At 43.9% G+C, this 21,889-nt stretch overlaps 1 protein-coding gene across 1 annotated transcript in view; it reads left to right on the forward strand.

The window, feature by feature from the left end:
- satb1a (SATB homeobox 1a) overlaps positions 1-21,889 on the forward strand; it is a gene marked incomplete at its 3' end in the record, with an annotated part of 157,712 nt that overhangs the window by 56,338 nt on the left and 79,485 nt on the right. The window contains 2 exon segments of the mRNA XM_084312014.1: positions 102-213; positions 600-1,138. Of these exon segments, the coding sequence (XP_084168140.1) occupies positions 102-213; positions 600-1,138 (651 nt within the window).

Below are 21,889 nucleotides of genomic sequence, written 5' to 3' on the forward strand. Positions count from 1 at the left end.
TTTGAACACCTGAGACACAGGCAGCCAGCGGCAGCACTGGGACAATAGAACCCTTGTCTATTGTCTATTGTCTATTGTCTTCTCCTCCTCCTCTGTTTCAGAGCATGATCTCCTCCATAGTAAACAGCACTTACTATGCAAACGTCTCGGCCGCCAAGTGTCACGAGTTTGGCAGATGGTACAAGCACTTCATGAAGACCAGGAGCTTCAAAGGTGATTTGTCTATTGATTTTGTTGAACGACGGGTGTGGCTGGCAGGATTAGCCGTGATAAAGTCTGTTTTATAACTCTATATCTGCGAAACATAGCTAAAAACACATACGGTATGACCAGAAGTATGTATAAATACGCATAAATACAAAACAAACTTTTCTAACCTACCTTCTTATGTTTTCATTTTATTCATTTGAATGTTTTCATCTTTTAAACCTTTTTATAACATTTTTAGTGTATTCTCCTTCTGCTGTGAATCACCTTGAGATCTCACTGAGTTTAAAGTGTGCTATATAAATGAAATCTAGTATTATTATTATTTTCTTGGGTCATCTATCTTTCTCTTCCCTGTCCCGTCTGTCCTCTCCAAAACTTTTCCACCTCAGAGATTGACAGCTTCTACGACCAACCGACGATCACCTTCAGCCAGCAGCCGATCCCGGGAAGCACGGCCGAGCGGACTTCGCCCCTCCCCTTCCCTCACGGGGGAGTGGCAAACATGTGTGGGCGTGGCTCAATCAGTCTCCGCCCCCCTGGACTGGTAGCCACGCCCCTCACCCCGCAGCTGGTCAGCCAGCAGCTGGTGATGGCCCGGTTTCTCAACCAGCAGTACGCGGTTAGCCGTATACTAGCCGAACAGGGCCTCTCCGTGTCCCCGCAGCAGTACCTCAACCACCCGCCCGTAGGTAGGCCCCCGAGCCTGGTGCTAGCCAAGGCCTTGGACCCCCAGCCCCAGCAGCAACAGCAGGTGCAGTGCGGCCCAGGGACGGGCTCCGGAGCCGGGCCCTACAACCAGGCGCCGGCCGGGTCCTCTGGAGGTCCGTCGGACGTGTCCGTTGACATCTACCAGGGCGTGAGGGAGGAGCTGAAGAGGGCGGGGATCTCCCAGGCCGTGTTCGCCCGCGTCGCCTTCAACAGAACCCAGGTACGGGAGAAAGTAAGGCCCGGTCAGCCACTGTTGTAGTACTCGAGTCGGAGTCCTGGACTGATTTTCAGGACTCGTGCCTCGACTTGGACTTGGACTCGAGCATTGACTGCATTCAGACTCGGAAGGTGCAGACGAGGACTCAGACTTGTTAATTGATAAATACAGTTATTTATGAATTTAAAAAAAATTAATAGGCCCTAATCATTGGCATAAGATATTGATGGCTAGTGCATTTGTTTGGCTATTGTGTCACAAAGTAAATAAACTCACTTTGAAATGGTGACCGCTGTGTCATTTATGTTTAATATAGACCTTTTTTTATTTGTATGTCAGCTCTTTGACTGCCAGAGTGGAGTGGACTCAACCTTGATGACTCAGACTAGGGTAATGGGGACTCGACTCTGACTCTTCTTTGGTGACTCAGACTCGGACTCGAACACTGGGGACTCGAGACTCGACTCGGACTCGAGATTTAGTGACTAGGGCTGTCGCAGTAACCGCATCAGTTTTTTTGTGCGTGGACCCCAGGAAGACTAGCTGGTTGCTATCGCACCAGCTAATGGGGATCCCTAATAAAATCAAATCAAATCAAATCACAGCAATACCGCGGGTTATCAAGGCACCCACGGATGGAGAACAAACAACCGTGACAACCGTCCGTTTTCTAGTAGCATGAGCTAACTTCACGTTTCCATACAGTTTACAACTCACCGATGAAATCAGGATTTATTTTCATATCCCGGACTTGAACCCCCAATGTATACCTTTTCCTGTTTTAATCTGAACCGTAGTAGAGTACAGGGGAGCGTTCTCCTAACACTCCATGGCCGAAGTGCCGGTCATGTAACGTGCTTGTTATAACTAGCTGGACTTCGGGGTAATTCCCTTTGTAAGGTGGTGACAGTAGACCAGACAACCGTTCTCTCAAGGACTGGGCATTAATTTCCGTTTGCAGCTCTCTATTCTTAATGTTATTGACTAACGGTACACGCAAATTAAGTGCTGCCTCTCTCTACCGTTCCCGCTACACTCGGACTACATTAACGTTTCCCTACTCTCACTTCGTTAACATTAACTAACGTTATCATAGCTATTATGATCTGTAATGTCAACTGGATAACGTTAGCTTTGTTTTGCAAACGTTAGTTGGAGAAGGGATGTGTGACTGACTATTCCCTGCTTGCGTGGACCTATATATCCCACAACGCATCACTCTTAAAGGAGCAGGCAACACCCTAATCTACTTTTATCACATTTCAGAATGTTGAGGGACAAATGGATAGACTATCAAACATGTTTGAAATCGTTTCGGGACTCCTACGACCTTAGAATTATTTTCTTATCACGATCACGGGTAAACTCGCATGTCTTAATCTGTTAAGCCTTAAATTCCTTTTCTTTATCATAAATCGATCAATAGAGACCGTATTAGATCCCCAATTATCATATCATGGGGTATCATTGGAAAGCCACCCTCATTGGCTACAACCCTGTCCAAACATTTTTGAGATCGCCAAATGATTGACGGAGCTAGAGCCCCCGGAGGTCGGGGGTGGTAATGTGTACTTTGGCGCACGCCTCACATATCGGCATGTAACTCGAGAACCGCTGAATGGATTTTGTCACCTGAAAGGGCAATTGACAGGCAACAAATAGGGCTTTAATTCTATCTATTGTATCAAAAGAAATGCACACCGAGCCGCTAGAGGTCAGCAAAGTGGCGCATCCTCATGAGGGCCCACATGTGGGCCCTTGGATGTTAACCCTTTCTTTGCCAAGAACGTGTTACGACGTCATTCTCCGCCATGCGTAATCTGCCAATGACGTCGTACAGCGTCTTTGAGATCAATATTTCAAAAATCTGTCATGGCAATCATATTTCACCCACGGAGACTTGACGGGTGCTGTAGATCTCCTCACAACTCTCCAACGGTTCAAGACCGCCATCTGGTGGCCGATCGGCGAATTGCCAAAACCGGAAGTGAGTGGCCGGAAGTGGTGCGCATCCATATTTTGTCCGGCCACTCGCTATCGCTCCCGGGGCTCCATCTCGACACACTGGATAATCGATCGGTTGCCCTAACTCAATAAATAACGTTATTTGGACGTATATAGCATTATACAACCTGGAAATGGATTGCATATATCAACATCCCATAATAGCGATCTTTCTGCTCCACGCTGATCACCCAACGGTCAGAGGAAGCTGCTGTGAGTTTCAATGTGTTTGATTATTATTATCCATACAAACTGCTATGATCAACATATCACCCATACTACATGATTCATTTAACGTCGGTCATTGCATTATAAACGACCCCCCCCCCCTCCGGTCAACATCAGATGATGAGTCATGCCGTCAACGAATCATCTGACGTCAATCGGTATCAAACTACATTTGATGATCTAATATATGTATTTATGGCTATAACTCACGTTCTATGGAATGCTGCAGAAAACGATAAAAACATATTTATACTTTAGACAGTATTTTAGTATGAATGTGTGAATGAAAAAGTAGAACGTTGCTACATCCTAAACGATAGATACTTGATGTTGAATGGGCCATAGTAATGTCAATTTAGCAATACAATTTAAAAAGTTATAGCCCTGCAAAGAAGGGGAACATCTCCATAGACTTACAGTACTGGCAGAGAAGGGATTAAGATGAGAATAATCTCCTGCAGATAAAGGGTTTTAAGAGGTTAATGTTTTTTTTTTGCCAAGAGTAAAGACCATAACTTTTATCATAAAACCGTGAGGAAATGACTAAATCCAGATTTACCATTGGAAAGAGGAGCCTTTTCCCTATCCATAGATGTATGATTTGGCCATAATAAGGTCAAGGTCAAGTTCAAGGTCAAATATGAATTTATAATTAAAATCGATTATCATTTATTACTGTATCTACAAATCCTTCTGTTTAATCATCTTCCCTTTATTCATTTGCTTAGATTTTTTGTACACATGATCTCAATAAGGTGGTGAATGAGCTCAGTGAGCATTTTCTCGTACCCCGCAGATTTAACATGGTATATATATATAAAATGAATACCTGTTTTTTTTATTTTGAATATTTTTTTATATATATAAGTGCGGTACCACCGCATCCCGCGGTGATGAGCCACACACAACCGCGGTGAGAAAATGTCATACCGTCTCGACTACAACACTGCAGTCAGCTCACTGCTACTTCAGTCGGCTGAAAATGGAATTCCCAACTACATCTTAACGACATGTTAGGAAACTTTGAGTTTCACACCACTTCCTTGAATCTGTGGAACATGTTTGTTCATTTTCTTTTTGCAAAGAAACTAAATGAAAGTGTTTTTTTCACACGCCGGTCTTTGGTCGGTACAGCACACACCGGATTTTAAATTAACTATTTATTCCCTACCTGGCTACCCCACACCCAACGGTAAAAAAAATAAAACGTTATAATAAACCTTACTTTATTTGTATAGCACTTTTCATACAGAAATTGCAGTTCAAAGTGCTTCACAGCTGTAAAAAATACAGGCATAAGCGAGCATAAAAAAGATAAAAGAGGTAAGGTAAATCACAGTTTTTCACATTAGGATCTAACATCCCAATAGGCCTCTCTGTTTACGGTTTCGTTCAGTTTAAAAATAGGCAGTAATAAAAATTATAAAATAGAATAGATGGTAAAACAATGTGGTTTGATTCAGTTTAAAAATAGGCAGTAATAAAAATTATAAAATAGAATAGACGGAGAAAAAAGGGTGATAAAAGAGTTCAATAAAAATATACAATAACATTTACAATAGAGCAGTGCATCGCTCATAACACTTTATAGAAGAACAGAGCAGTGCATCACTCTCAACTTTGAGTTTCTTTACAAAGTTCAGTTTTAAATTACAACAAAGCAGTGCATGAGTGATGCTAAATTAACTAAAGTTAACAAAATTACAGTGCATAAGAGGTAAGACGTTAGCAGTACTTTAACGATGCAGTGTTTCTGTTGGCTCCAAAACGCACTGCTAATTGATTAATTAACAAAAATGTATAGCTTATCCCTCTTGAGTCACAAAAGACTTCAACTCTGGCCAAACGGCAAAGTGTACATGTAGCATTACCACAGCGCCTAAATAACACGACTGCCCAATCCATACCCATTATCCACAATATGTCCCTTTTTAACTGTAGTTTTCCCACTGCATTCTGGATTATGTCTACTGATATTATCCTCGTACTTTCATCCATCTGTGGTGTTGAACAACAATTATGCCTTCAGGAGAATAGTTTTCCTGAATAGTCAACAACTTCCCCCACAACCAATTATAGATGATTCAGTCTCAATATCCTCCTGAAACGCATTCAAACTTGACTTGTTGTATTTCATAAATGAAGACGTTGATATGGCTTTTCACAAAGACAAATTCATTTGTGCATTCGTTATTATACTGATTATAATTCTGGAGATTAGAACCTTTTTTCAATACCATATAGAATAGAATAGAAGAAGTACTTTATTGATCCTGAGGGATACATTTTTGATCCATCCATTTCCTGAATTGATTGAATTGAGGTTGAGTTGACCCCATCCATGGAAGAGAGGACAAGGAGGATGGAGGGAGGGAGGGAGGGAGGGAGGGAGGGAGAGAGAGAGAGGCAGGGATGGAGAGAATGTGTAGAATGTCTACATTCATGAGGGGCGATGCTTGTTTGGTGGTCATAATCTATGGGAAACGTTTTGCATATTGTGTGGCTAGTAAGTGTTTGTTCTGTCAATGTGTGTTGGTTGGCACGTTGGCATGGCCTTTGCCGCAGTGCTCCCTCCGCCTGCTCATGTGTGTGTGTCTCTGTGTGTCTGTGTGTATGTGTGTGTGTCTCTGTGCGTGTGTGTGTGTCTGTGTGTGTGCGTGTGCATGTGTGTGTGTGTGTGTGTGCGCACGTGCATGCGTGTGCGTGTGTGTGTGTGCAGGTGTGTGTGTGCCAGCTCTCTGCAGCATGATGCTGGTGCCAGTGTTGAAACAGCTGCTGGGCGAAGTAATCACACACCCTTAGAGAGACGCTGTCTCCCTCTCCACCTCTCTCTCTCTCTCTCTCTCTCTCTCTCTCTCTCTCTCTCTCTCTCTCTCTCTCTCTCTCTCTCTCTCTCTCTCTTCTCTTTCTCTTTCTCTCGCTCTCTCTCTCTCTCTCTCTCTCTCTCTCTCTCTCTCTCTCTCTCTCTCTCTCTCTCTCTCTCTCTCTCTCTCTCTCTCTCTGTCTCTCTCTGTCTCTACCTCTCTCCCTCTACACCTCTCTGTCTCTGTCTCTGCTCTGTCTCTACCTCTCTTCTCCTCTCTCTCTCTCTCTCTCTCTCTCTCTCTCTCTCTCTCTCTCTCTCTCTCTCTCTCTCTCTCTCTCTCTCTCTCTCTCTCCTCTCTCTCTCTGTCTCTACCTCTCTCCATCTACGCCGATGTCTCTGTCTCTGTCTCTGCTCTGTCTCTACCTCTCTTCTCCTCTCTCCCTCTACACCCCTCTCTCTCTCTCTGTCTCTACCTCTCTCCCTCTACACGCCTCTCTCTCTCCCTCTGCACCCCTCTCTCTCTCTACCTCTCTTCTCCCCCTCTACACCCCTCTCTCTCTGTCTCTATCTCTCTTCTCACTCACTCTCTCTCTTCTGTCTCTCTCTCTGTCTCCACCTCTCTTCTCGTCTCTCTCCTCCTCTCTCTTCTGTCTCTCTCTGTCGTTCTCTTCTCCTCTCCCCTCTCTCTCTGTCTCTGTCTTTCTATCTCTCTTTTCCTCTCTCTCTTCCTCTATTTCTCCCCTACACCCCTCTCTCTCTGTCTCTCTCCCTCTCCACCTGTCTCTGTATCTCTACCCCTCTCTCTCTGTCTCTACCTCTCTTTTCCTCTCTCCCTCTATACCTATCTTTCTCCCCCTACACCTATCTTGCTGTCTCTCTACCCCTCTCTCTCTCTCTCCCTTGTCTCGACCTCTCTGTCTCTCTTCTGTATCTCTCTCTGTCTCTCTACCTCTCTTTTCCTCTCTCCCTCTATACCTATCTTTCTCCCCCTACACCTATCTTGCTGTCTCTCTACCCCTCTCTCTCTCTGTCTCTCTACCTCTCTTCTCTCTCCCTCGTCTCGACCTCTCTGTCTCTCTCTCTGTCTCTCTACCTCTCTTTTCCTCTCTCCCTCTACACCTCTCTTTCTCCCCCTACACCTCTCTCTCCGTCTCTCTCCCGCTCTCTCTCACTCCCTCTCTCTTTCTGTCTCTCTCTCTGTCTCTCTCTCTCTCTGTTACAGTCCCACCATCTCTCCACCTCTTCCCCCGTCAGCCCTTCCATCCTCTTCAAACCCCCGTCTCCCCCTCCACCCATCTGTTTTATCTCCCCTTTGATCTGTCCATCAGTCACCCTCACCCCCCTTTCAGGTTTGCAGTCAGACATGTGAGACGTTCTAATGATGATGTCACTGTCGCCACGAGGGCCCCTAGACGATTTTAGCATATCTCATGATCTTAGCGGAGCTATTTCTATATTTTATATTATAACTATGGGGAAATGGTTTGGCTCATTTGACGACGACGAGTTGATGTACACAATGAAAAAAACCGTTTGTTTCTGCATGTCTTCGTTCGTTCACAATTACAAGTTAAAAAAGGTCAACACAAGGTAAAAATCCAGGTAGATTCTTTAGAAAAGGAGTTATGGGCTCTTTTATGAAAGGTGCGCCGCCGGGGTGATAATAGGTACTGAACGTGTTATAAAGCAATTTAGACTGGGATGGATGGATGGATGGATGGATGGTTTGATTGATAGATTGTTTGATAGATTGTTTTATTGGTTTGATTGATAGATTGTTTTATTGTTTTGTTGGTCGTTTGATTGATAGATTGTTTTATTGTTTTGTTGGTCATTTGATTGATAGATTGTTTTGTTGGTCGTTTGATTGATAGATTGTTTTGTTGGTCGTTTGATTGATAGATTGTTTTGTTGGTCATTTGATTGATAGATTGTTTTGTTGGTCGTTTGATTGATAGATTGTTTTGTTGGTCGTTTGATTGATAGATTGTTTTGTTGGTCGTTTGATTGATAGATTGTTTTGCTGGTCGTTTGATTGATAGATTGTTTTGTTGGTCGTTTGATTGATAGATTGTTTTGTTGGTCGTTTGATTGATAGAATGTTTTGTTGGTTGTTTGATTGATAGATTGTTTTATTGGTTGTTTGATTGATAAATTGTTTTGTTGGTTGTTTGATTGATAGATTGTTTTGTTGGTCGTTTGATTGATAGATTGTTTTATTGGTCGTTTGATTGATAGATTGTTTTATTGGTTGTTTGATTGATAGATTGTTTTGTTGGTTGTTTGATTGATAGATTGTTTTGTTGGTTGTTTGATTGATAGATTGTTTTGTTGGTTGTTTGATTGATAGATTGTTTTATTGATAGATTGTTTTATTGGTTGTTTGATTGATAGATTGTTTTGTTGGTTGTTTGATTGATATATTGTTTTGTTGGTTGTTTGATTGATAGATTGTTTGATTGTTTGATTGACAGTCCGACTGACTGACTGACTGACTGACAAACTTGAAATGCAGTAATACTATTATATCGATCAGGTGGGAATATATTGTATTGATCAGGTTAGTAGATATTGTACCGATCAGGTATTATAGATCATGTGCATGCAATAAACTAAAAAAAAAAAACATTTTGACTGTTTCTCATTCATGTACTGTGCATAATCTGCTCCCGTGTTGTAGACAGTGTTGCTCTGTACCTACCTGTTTTCCAATTTATTCGTCCATACATGATAAACACATTCATAAAGTAATAATATAATAATAATAATGCAGGACCTGTTCAGAGGTCTTTAATTGGCATGCAATTATCCTCAATGTTTTAGCGGTTAGCACACACGGTTAGCACACACACACACCGGAACACACACGCATGCATTGTCTTTTTAGGATCGCCGATGCGATTCATCTCTGCGCTTAACCCATCCCGTCGTCCTTCCCCCCAAGGGCAGCCGGGAGCAGACAGGCGTCGGCGAGGGCCGCGCCCGGGGACCAATCCAAGTGCTCCTGCCCGTCTTCGTCAAGGACGCCACAGCGTTAGCGATCTGTTGTTGTGCATGTTTTTCCATTGGGTTTATCTTATCGGGGGGGAAACCCTTGCGAGCACGGAGAGAACATGCAAACTCCACACAGAAAGGCCTGGGAGATACCCCACCTGGGTACCTGGCATCATGGAAACCTGGTCCCCAAGCGGGAATCGAACCCTGGACCTTCTTAATAGCTTGTATTGATAATATATCAATTAGTTTCACTTGGAAATACTACTACCTTATCAACCACCATGCCTGGCGCTAACGAACAAGTAAGTTATAACTACTGGTGTAGGTCCAGAAAACATTATTATAAAATACAGAATACTTTACAATGCAGAAAACTTGAAACTTTGATGAAATTAACATTTTTATTTCAAAATATGTTCAATAAACTGGGTGACAAGTCATCAGTACCAACCATTGTTGCTGTGCATTAGACACATATGCTGGTAACATTCACAGTATAAAATTATGGTAATTTACCAAGACAATACCTTATAAAAAGTGAACACTGGCTGATGATAACCAACCATTGTTTCAGTGCATTTAGGAGTTTGCTGGTAACATTCACAGTATAGGATTATGGTAATTTACCAAGACAATACCTTATAAAAAGTTAACACTGGAGGATAATCAACCATTGTTTCAGTGCATTTAGAAGTTTGCTGGTAACATTCACAGTATAGGATTATGGTCATTTACAAAGACAATACCTTATAAAAAGTGAACACTGGCTGATGATAACCAACCATTGTTTCAGTGCATTTAGGAGTTTGCTGGTAACATTCACAGTATAGGATTATGGTAATTTACCAAGACAATACCTTATAAAAAGTGAACACTGGCTGATGATAATCAACCATTGTTTCAGTGCATTTAGGAGTTTGCTGGTAACATTCACAGTATAGGATTATGGTAATTTACCAAGACAATACCTTATAAAAAGTGAACACTGGAGGATAATCAACCATTGTTTCAGTGCATTTAGAAGTTTGCTGGTAACATTCACAGTATAGGATTATGGTAATTTACCAAGACAATACCTTATAAAAAGTGAACACTGGCTGATGATAACCAACCATTGTTTCAGTGCATTTAGGAGTTTGCTGGTAACAGTCACAGTATAGGATTATGGTAATTTACCAAGACAATACCTTATAAAAAGTGAACACTGGCTGATGATAACCAACCATTGTTTCAGTGCATTTAGGAGTTTGCTGGTAACATTCACAGTATAGGATTATGGTAATTTACCAAGACAATACCTTATAAAAAGTGAACACTGGAGGATAATCAACCATTGTTTCAGTGCATTTAGAAGTTTGCTGGTAACATTCACAGTATAGGATTATGGTAATTTACCAAGACAATACCTTATAAAAAGTGAACACTGGAGGATAATCAACCATTGTTTCAGTGCATTTAGAAGTTTGCTGGTAACATTCACAGTATAGGATTATGGTAATTTACCAAGACAATACCTTATAAAAAGTGAACACTGGCTGATGATAACCAACCATTGTTTCAGTGCATTTAGGAGTTTGCTGGTAACATTCACAGTATAGGATTATGGTAATTTACCAAGACAATACCTTATAAAAAGTGAACACTGGCTGATGATAACCAACCATTGTTTCAGTGAATTTAGGAGTTTGCTGGTAACATTCACAGTATAGGATTATGGTAATTTACCAAGACAATACCTTATAAAAAGTGAACACTGGAGGATAATCAACCATTGTTTCAGTGCATTTAGAAGTTTGCTGGTAACATTCACAGTATAGGATTATGGTAATTTACCAAGACAATACCGTATGAAAAGTGAACACTGGAGGATAACAAACCATTGTTTCAGTGCATTTAGAAGTTTGCTGGTAACATTCACAGTACAGGCACGTCACATGATCAACTACAGGGCATATCTTACTTGGTCTCTCGCATCGATGACTGCATTGTCCATTGATAAATGGATGAATCGCCAGATGATCTGTGGACCAAACAATATCCAATACATGCTTCCAAAGTATATAAATAAGAGGCCAATGGACTGCATTAGAAAAGTGTGGTATGTTACCTACAGTATATACTTTTATAAACTGGGTGACTGTCAGCAACCATTGGTTCTGTGCAAACGGTAAAAATGAGGGGGGAAAAAGATAAATAAAAAAATAAACCATATACACACACAATGCAAATGATGAATGGAGTCGACACAGCTAGATCGCTAACATAACGTCTCATCTGCAAGTGGTCCAAACATGCCTATGCAATATCGACAACCGTGGCCCAAATACATGTGTTCACCGCATTTGTCTTGTACAGAAAACAGTGCAACTACCCATACACTATACTATACTATACTATACTATACTATACTATACTATACTACTCTCAGCTAGCTATACTATGTACCTGTACACATGGTTCTGTCTGTATCACACAATGATGGATTATTTAGAAGTAATCTGTACTTCTGTGTGCCGGATTATTTAGAAGTAGTCTGTACTTCTGTATGACAACTAATAAAGAAACTATTTAGAGAAATCCCTCTTTGTGTGGTACAGAGCGAAGCATTTGTCATGATGCAGGGGGACTTTGCACGATGTGCAAAAATATCTGGTCTCACTCCTGATGCCACGCCTACTGCAGACCCGACATTTCCTACACGGTAGCTTTTGCTTGGGGGTGGCTTTGTATGCAACCATTACATGCTTCACAAAGCCACCCACTAATCTGCTCTGCGGGTCCCCCAGTGGGGCCCTAGGGTCGTGCTGCCCGTCACGCCCCACCTGCTCAGCCCCTGCCTCCTCCTCATCCCCACCCCCTGCCTCCTCCTCACCCCCACCCCCTGCCTCCGCCTCCATCTCCGCTGTCACCCCAGGAATCTTCTTCTCCTGACCCCCTGTGTAGGTCCGCGCCACAGCCCTGGTGAACCGGAAGAGGTTGTAGTAATGCCCTTGTGGGTGCTTGCTTTTGTACAAGACAAAAGCGTTGAACACACATATTTGGATCAGATACATCACAAACTTTTTGGTCCACTTTCCAGTCTTACGTGTAACCGGATAGTACGAGAGGTTTTGATCCAGCTGATCGACGCCGTTCATGAATTTATTGTAGGACAAGATTGATGACGGCTTGAGCATCTCCACCCTCTTCTGCTTCTTCCACACCTTCGCCATTTCCATGGTGTCCTCGTGGTAGCTGCTGATGGCCTTCACGATCCTCTTATCGCGCCATGCCACGATCAGGACCTCCTTGTTGTTGACCGCAATGCGCTCCCCCACACCGATGTCACGTTTGGTCAAGTTCTTGATGATGGCTGGCTCCCCCCGGTGCTTCCTGAGGGTACCACAGACGTCGGTCCTCAACTGTCGGAGCCTGGCGGACATGCGTACACTGTTGTAGAAGTTATCCATGTACAGCGTATATCCGGCCCCAGACAAACGTCCAAGCAGACCGACGACCGTGTCCCCCAGGAGCGAGCCTTCCCGGCAATATGGCTTAAATGCAAAGCAATATCCTGTGCGTGATTCGCACAGGAAGTACGACTTGATGCCATACCGGGTTGGCTTGTTGGGGTTGTAGACCCGGAAGGTCAGGCGGCCTCGCCATGCCATCACCCCCTCGTCAATGGCGAGCTCACGTTCGGGCTGGTACAGTTCCTTGCACCTCGCGTTGACATGGTCGACTACAGGGCGTACCTTACACAATTTGTCTCCGACTTCCAGGGATGTATTGTCCGCAAATTGGAGGAATCGCCAGATCAATTGATACCGGTTGCGTGGCATGGTCTCCGAGTAGTACGGTGTGTACATCATATCGTCGGTGGTCCACATCATGTCCACACGAGGCTTCCGAAGGACACTGCTGAGGAAATTGAGTCCAAGGAACTTCTTCAGCTCCTTCAATGTGAGGGCCTTCCAAAGCAGTGCCCTGCTACTGGTTAGCGTGGGGTCCAGCCGGGCAATGGACTGATCAGCGTAGAGGTTGGTCTGGGCAACAATGGAATTGAGAAAAGCATCCGTCAGGAACAGATCTAGCCATTTTGCAGGCCAGTACGATTGCAGTGCCGCGGCGTCCTGGAGCAACCCCGGTTGGGCTGTGAAGGGGATCCTGTGAGGCACCCAGCCCTCACAAGACCAGGCATTCTCCTCTTCCTGACGGATCGCAGCCCTGCTCTTCGCTCCTCCGCGTCGCACGCCACGACCTGTCAATTATACAAATATACTATAACACCCCTACTGTAGACAAACATTCATATGCCACGTAGTTACAAACTGTGTGTGAGTGAATGAGTGAGTGTGTGTGGGGTTCAGATGTCAGAGCTGGACGTGGTGTGGGGGTCAGAGGTCAGAGCTGGAAGTGGTGTGCAGAGTAAGGCCAACTTACCGCTCTTAGATGTGCATTTCCGCCCTGCAACGGGTTCCGGCATGTCCAGACTAGCATCCAGTTCTAGAATCACATGATGTAATACATTACACTAGGGCAACGTATTGTCATTTTATTTACATGATATATATATATATATATAGCATTATGTGTTATATTTTATGTACAATTACCTGCAGGAGTAGAATGTGATCCTATGTCGTTGCCAGTCTCTGCGTCACTCTCTGCGGAGTCTGCGCCAGAATCTGAATTGGATTAAATTCATTCAGTAAGTAAGTCTCATAAAACACAATAGTAATACATTTACATACATGAATGTAGTTAGTACATACCCAAGCATGTTGGTGTACCAGCGCCGGACTCTGTGTCGGATCCTGTATGAACACAAAATAAATCAGCGGCCATTGTACATCAAAGCATGTACATGTACATGTGTGTGTGTGTGTGTGTGTGTGTGTGTGTGTGCAGCACATGGTGGCCTATATATGCATGGATTGTGTAGCATAGCATGTAGCACAATTCCATTGATAGCACACACTGTGTGTGTGTGTGTGCTATCAATGGAATTGTGCTACATGCTATGCTACACAATCCATGCATATATAGGCCACCATGTGCTGCACGCACACACACACACACAAAGATCAAAGGGCATGACCCCTATCCAACAGCTTTGAACTTGCAGCACATGGTGGCCTATATATGCATGGATTGTGTAGCATAGCATGTAGCACAATTCCATTGATAGCACACACACACACACACAAAGATCAAAGGGCATGACCCCTATCCAACAGCTTTGAACTTGCAGCACATGGTGGCCTATATATGCATGGATTGTGTAGCATAGCATGTAGCACAATTCCATTGATAGCACACACACACACACACACAAAGATCAAAGGGCATGACCCCTATCCAACAGCTTTGAACTTGCAGCACATGGTGGCCTATATATGCATGGGTTGTGTAGCATAGCATGTAGCACAATTCCATTGATAGCACACACACACACACACACACACACAAAAATCAAAGGGCATGACCCCTATCCAACAGCTTTGAACTTGCAGCACATGGTGGCCTATATATGCATGGATTGTGTAGCATAACATGTAGCACAATTCCATTGATAGCACACACACACACACACACACACACACACACAAAGATCAAAGGGCATGACCCCTATCCAACAGCTTTGAACTTGCAGCACATGTTGGCCTATATATGCATGGATTGTGTAGCATATGCACAATTCCATTGATTACAGCACACACACACACACACACACACACACACACACACACAAAGATCAAAGGGCATGACCCCTATCCAACAGCTTTGAACTTGCAGCACATGGTGGCCTATATATGCATGGATTGTGTAGCATAGCATGTAGCACAATTCCATTGATAGCACACACACACACACACACACACACAAAGATCAAAGGGCATGGGCACATGGTGGCCTATATATGCATGGATTGTGTAGCATAGCATGTAGCACAATTCCATTGATAGCACACACACACACACACAAATATCAAAGGGCATGGGCACATGGTGGCCTATATATGCATGGATTGTGTAGCATATGCACAATTCCATTGATTACAGCACACACACACACACACACAATCAAATATATAGCACATGGTGATGCCTCTGCCTCTATAGCATGCAACTATCGATTTAAACATGCATGCTCAAGGGACTTACCCTTCGCCCCTCGACCACCACCGCGTCCCCCGTCGGACTCGTGAGATGAATCAGAACCATAATACCTCCAACCCAGATCGATATCCTCGTCAGATGACTCCGGAGCTATAATAAATGCATACCGGCGTTGGTTGGCGAACTAACGTTACATATTCACAGTATACAATGAATCAATTAGCGTTAGGTAAATCATCATCAAATATACACGTTTCACACACACACAATCCTTACCTGGTGGTTCCCAATCGGCGCTCCCATCAGATTCATGGGCCGTTGAATCGCTGTCCGAGGACTCGGCTGAAGAAGATATCAGCACAGCAGCCACCTTCCTCTTCCTCGAACTGCGACGGGGAGAGCCGCTCCCGGTCCCGGGGCGAGACACGTCGCTGGGCCACGGAGCTACCAAAGGTCCGGTCGTTGGTGCTGCTGCTGGAGCTACCAAAGGTCCGGTCGTTGGTGCTGCTGCTGCAACGGCGGGTCCAAACGCCAGCTTCGTTTGAACAAACCGATCCGCTGTCGGTCTGTCGCCTCTCTTACCTACACTACGTCTCCTCATACTGATCTAAATGGAACTACTAAATGATCAAACTACTATTACTACTACTGAAATATACTACCTAGACTACACACTAATCCCTCACAATAGTACTACTACTTAGCACGACTAAGTACTTCTAAAGCACAGCTGAAACCTTACAATTATTCTGATACTACCACTATACTGTATAAAACTATAAATATAGACTATAGGCTGATCTCAATTCAAATATCTCTCTCTCAATCTCTCTCTCTCTATCGCTCTATCTCTCTCTCTCCCTCCCTCCAAAACCTCGTCGATTCTGGGATCCCGCTAAACTTTTATACCTGTGGTCACACTGGTCAGGTATGCTGGCCAATCAAATGCCAGATTCATTGTGGGGTGCAATATTCATTACCTTGTGATACAGTGTTAGAAAATAGGGGGACACTGCCACCTAGTGTAATTTGAGAGGAAATGCAGTTTCCTGTTCAAACTCTCTGCCAAGAGCTCCGCGGTGAAGTTCAGACAGGGAAAATCGAAAAAAGATGTAAACAGAACAAAGACGAGTTACGGCGTCTTCGGCAACTTGAGCATGGCGGGGAAGGACGCCTAAACTCGTCTTCTGGCAGTTAAAGTGTTAACCTCTGTGTTTGTTTACACATTATGATAATGGACACGCCAACATTTTGGGAAATTAGCTTACTGTCTTCTCCAGAGAGAGACAAGAAGATAGATACCAGTTTCCTCTCTGTGCGTTCAGTAGAAAGCTATCTGGCTGCACGTTAGCCTAGCTTAGCACAATGAATGGAAGCAGACAGTGACGGGTAGCCTATAGGCATTGTCCAACTAACACCTCTCCCGAAGGCTACCCGTCACTGTCCGCTTCCATTCATTGTGCTAAGCTAGGCTAACATGCAGCCAGATAGCTTTCTACTGAACGCACAGAGAGGAAACTGGTATCTATCTTCTTCTCTCTCTCTGGAGAAGACGGTAAGCTAATTTCCCCAAATGTTGGAGTGTTCCTTTTAATATGTAGTGATGAGATTTTATATTTACCCGTTGCACATTTTATTGTGATACCCTTTGTACGTCACCATAAATAAAAAATGTAAAAGCCACTGGAGAGAGTTCTAGAGAGTTCCTAGAATTCTGCAGGAGAGAACACACAAAAGGGTTAAACCCACAACCCTATCTGTGTCTATTATCTCCTGTACGACTTACCGAACCCACAGACATGGGACTCAGGAGACAGGCTAAGCCCATTGTTCCTATTATAATTATTACCATCATTATCATCTGCATCATCATAATATACAGAGCCAGTCATCATCCACCCCCGTGTTTCCCCGTCGCCATGCCTGGAGTGCTTCAATACCAGGTGGGCAAGACGCCAAGGCAGCAGCCGGAGGTGGAGGAGGCCATTTTCAATTACTGATGAATGTGACGTCTCCATGGGTTTGAGATCAGGGGTTTGGGGGGGGGGGGTTAGAATCAGGATCATCTGATTTGAATAGGAATACACGTTTCCTTTCCATTCTATCTCTATGCTTATATATTTCCATTTGGATTGTATCCAGTAAGCAGACTCTCTTGTCAAAAGCGAAAATGGGAATTTAAGAGCCAAACGGAACGTTCATTACTGAATGCGTCGTTGGGAAGGGAAGTAGGAATCATTCTGGTACGAGACGTCAGATCTGACCTATAGTTTGCAAGGTAACATGCTGCTTATGGGACTCACACTGCTGGTGTAGCATGTTGAATAGATGTAGCATGTTTATTAGGTGTAGCATGTTGATTAGGTGTAGCATGTTGATTAGATGTAGCATGTTGATTAGATGTAGCATGTTATTGATTAGGTGTAGCATGTTGATTAGTTGTAGCATGTTGATTAGATGTAGCATGTTGTTGATTAGATGTAGCATGTTGATTAGATGTAGCATGTTGTTGATTAGATGTAGCATGTTGATTAGATGTAGCATGTTGATTAGATGTAGCATGTTGATTAGGTGTAGCATGTTGATTAGATGTAGCATGTTGATTAGGTGTAGCATGTTGATTAGGTGTAGCATGTTGATTAGATGTAGCATGTTATTGATTAGGTGTAGCATGTTGATTAGTTGTAGCATGTTGATTAGATGTAGCATGTTGTTGATTATGTGTAGCATGTTGATTAGATGTAGCATGTTGTTGATTAGATGTAGCATGTTTATTAGATGTAGCATGTTGATTAGATGTAGCATGTTGATTAGATGTAGCATGTTGATTAGGTGTAGCATGTTGATTAGATGTAGCATGTTGATTAGGTGTAGCATGTTGTTGATTAGGTGTAGCATGTTGATTAGGTGTAGCATGTTATTGATTAGGTGTATCATGTTATTGATTAGGTGTAGCATGTTGATTAGGTGTAGCATGTTATTGATTAGGTGTAGCATGTTGATTAGATGTAGCATGTTGATTAGGTGTAGCATGTTGTTGATTAGGTGTAGCATGTTGTTGATTAGGTGTAGCATGTTGTTGATTAGGTGTAGCATGTTGATTAGGTGTAGCATGTTGATTAGATGTAGCATGTTGTTGATTAGGTGTAGCATGTTGATTAGGTGTAGCATGTTGTTGATTAGGTGTAGCATGTTGATTAGATGTAGCATGTTGATTAGATGTAGCATGTTGTTGATTAGGTGTAGCATGTTGATTAGGTGTAGCATGTTGATTAGGTGTAGCATGTTGTTGCTTAGGTGTAGCATGTTGATTAGGTGTAGCATGTTGATTAGATGTAGCATGTTGATTAGATGTAGCATGTTGATTAGGTGTAGCATGTTGATTAGGTGTAGCATGTTGATTAGATGTAGCATGTTGATTAGATGTAGCATGTTGATTAGGTGTAGCATGTTGATTAGGTGTAGCATGTTGATTAGGTGTAGCATGTTGATTAGGTGTAGCATGTTGATTAGGTGTAGCATGTTGATTAGATGTAGCATGTTGATTAGGTGTAGCATGTTGATTAGATGTATCATGTTGATTAGATGTAGCATGTTGATTAGATGTAGCATGTTGATTAGGTGTAGCATGTTGTTGATTAGGTGTAGCATGTTGATTAGGTGTAGCATGTTGATTAGATGTAGCATGTTGTTGATTAGGTGTAGCATGTTGATTAGGTGTAGCATGTTGATTAGATGTAGCATGTTGATTAGATGTAGCATGTTGTTGATTAGGTGTAGCATGTTGATTAGGTGTAGCATGTTGATTAGGTTTAGCATGTTGTTGATTAGGTGTAGCATGTTGTTGATTAGGTGTAGCATGTTGATTAGGTGTAGCATGTTGATTAGGTGTAGCATGTTGATTAGATGTAGCATGTTGATTAGATGTAGCATGTTGATTAGGTGTAGCATGTTGATTAGGTGTAGCATGTTGTTGATTAGGTGTAGCATGTTGATTAGGTGTAGCATGTTGTTGATTAGGTGTAGCATGTTGATTAGGTGTAGTGTTCTGAAGGATTAGATTAAACCGAATATATATATTTATTTATATATATATATTTAATTGTATTTGTATATCCCCTGATATCCCTTGTATATTCCTTGTACAATATGCATTGAATATCCCTTCTAGTCTACTGAACATCCCATAATAGTCTCCATTCTACCATTGGACGAGACCTTGGTGCCAGGTCGCCATACCCCTCAAACCAGGTTCAATCGTACCGCTCAACATGTATGGACAAGTCCTAGTTCCGCGTAGGAATATGTCTACCGCACCACTAATGGTACTATTTGTTCATAGTGCGTATATATACTGCGCTATTAAAGTAGAGCTTTCTTTTAGTCCAGTTCCTTACCCTCCAACAGAGTGACAGACGCAAAAGCCTCCCCGCGAACCACGTGTGGGCAGTAAGGCCAATTCGGCCCAGTATCGGCATTGAGACATCGTGTATATTAATATTTGAATAGTCATATTTGGCACTATATCGTCGAGTTGGACGTATTCTATTAAGCTAATAATAGTCTATTCATATATAGTGCCTCGTGCGGTAAGAGTTCTATAGTAATCAGCACCCCCATCGTTTCGGGCATCAGCTGGACGCTTATCCAGGGTGGTTGACCCCACGTGAAGCTGCACCCGAGGAGCTCCAGGCCAAAGAGCGAGTGGACCTGTATATTGGATTATTCTACCGACGACGGCTAGCCTTCCCCGGCTTGGATTATGCTTTGAGTACTTTGATTATTCTATGGATAAAGGCCAACACTGCGGTGTGTTGGAAATACCCCCCCCGGAGAGGACGACAGGTGAGACAGCGCTCTGCACAGTGAGGTCGCCTCACGTCTCTCCGTCGTGGACCGGAGGACGCCGGCCACAGAGGGTCCAACTGCATTCATCTGTGGATCGAGGATCGTTGGGCACCGTGTCGCACGACTGTGGGCTCTCCCAGGATACCCTCGGCCAGACGGGATACAGCCAGACTCTACCCCCCCCCCCCCCTCCAGCTGTCCTACAAGCAGTCGGAACCTTCCCCTAGTGTATCCAGCTATATAATCATTCAAGTATCATTGCTATTGTTCCCTAAATATTCCAGGTTGTATATTTGCTTCCTGCGCAATCAGAGATTGGACATTCGATATTGATCTACCTACGAATACTCATTTGCCATAAAAGTGCATACTATTTCAAATCATAAATGTAATTAAGTGATCGTTGTACATACCTTTTGCTATGTATTAAAACTCAAACTTTCGATTTGGTACATTTGTGTTGGATCCGTTTATCAGGTGGGAGTGTTCAACATATTCATACCTAGTACTGGGTGGCCAGAGTCTAAAGTACAAGAGGTAGTGGTAGTAAGTATCATATCTAACCATACAGTCAGGGAATTGTACCCCTCAGTTACAATTGGTCCTTCGAGCCGGAGGGTAATCAGTGTAATATTAATATAGTGTTATTAATATTAAAATGGCCTATGATGAACACTCCACGAAACGATCCTCCCAACCAACAACGCCCGCGGCGCAAACGACAGCTCCCTCAGTACCTAGAGGCTTACGCTGTCAGTCAACAACCTAGTCTTCTACCAACAGTAAACGCGGTAAAACTAGAAAGTAAAATTATGTCTAACCCTAACGACCAGGCTACCCCGACCATAGAGGCCCCTATGGGTTCTAACGTAACTGACCCAGCTCACGGTGGGGACCAGGGGGAACCAGACATGACTTTACACCCCGCCAATACCGAAGAAGTAGTCCCCGACGAGTCCCGGGAGGAAGACAACACTACCGAGAGAGAACTCGGCACGGAAGAAGATGAGGAGAGCACCGTGGAGATAGAGCTCCAAGACTCCGCACGGAGTACCCCAAGGGACGGCTCCCCTATACAACCGTCTTCTCCCAGCGAGGCAGAGAGGACACTACAGCAGGCATTCCTCGTCAGCCTGAAAGCCTCTACTGAACGCGATAGACTCCAGGGTGAACGCGATCGATTGCAGATACAGCAACGGAGCGAAGAAGAGCACATACGCCTGGAAATAAGACGCATTCAGATGGAAGAGAATATGGCAAGAGACCGGGCCGACGCCCAGCGCGCCGCCACCGGTGCCCAAAGAGAATCGGATCTCACCAAGCGCGAAGCCGAGCGCGACAGAGCACAAGCGCAACTAATAGAACAGCTGATCAGAAGGACAACACCCCCTCCCTCCACCAGAGGCTCCAGGAACTCGTCTAGACATCACTCCAGGGCGGCATCCCCTAGCCGAGTAAGCGACCCTGAACTTGACCAACAGACGAGGTTTATACCCCCCGCAGACCCCCTCCCCCAACCGGTCCAAGCGAGACCCAGCCACCGGGAAGGAGCAGCATACACTGCGGAGAGGCTAAATCAGAGACTACAAGCCCTGGATGACCTAACGGAAGACGAAGAGGAAGAGGAGGAGAACCACGCCCGACGACAGCACAGAGCTCTACCGGACCAGGAGGTCCAGTACAGCCCAGGCTATACCCCCGCGGAGCTGCGCTACAGACCCCCGACGCTATTCACGGGTGAGCACGATGCACGACCCGCACCGAGGAACA

Source organism: Notolepis coatsorum (assembly GCF_963971535.1).
Source record: "Notolepis coatsorum genome assembly, chromosome: 4".
In the NCBI taxonomy this organism is placed as follows: domain Eukaryota; kingdom Metazoa; phylum Chordata; class Actinopteri; order Aulopiformes; family Paralepididae; genus Notolepis; species Notolepis coatsorum.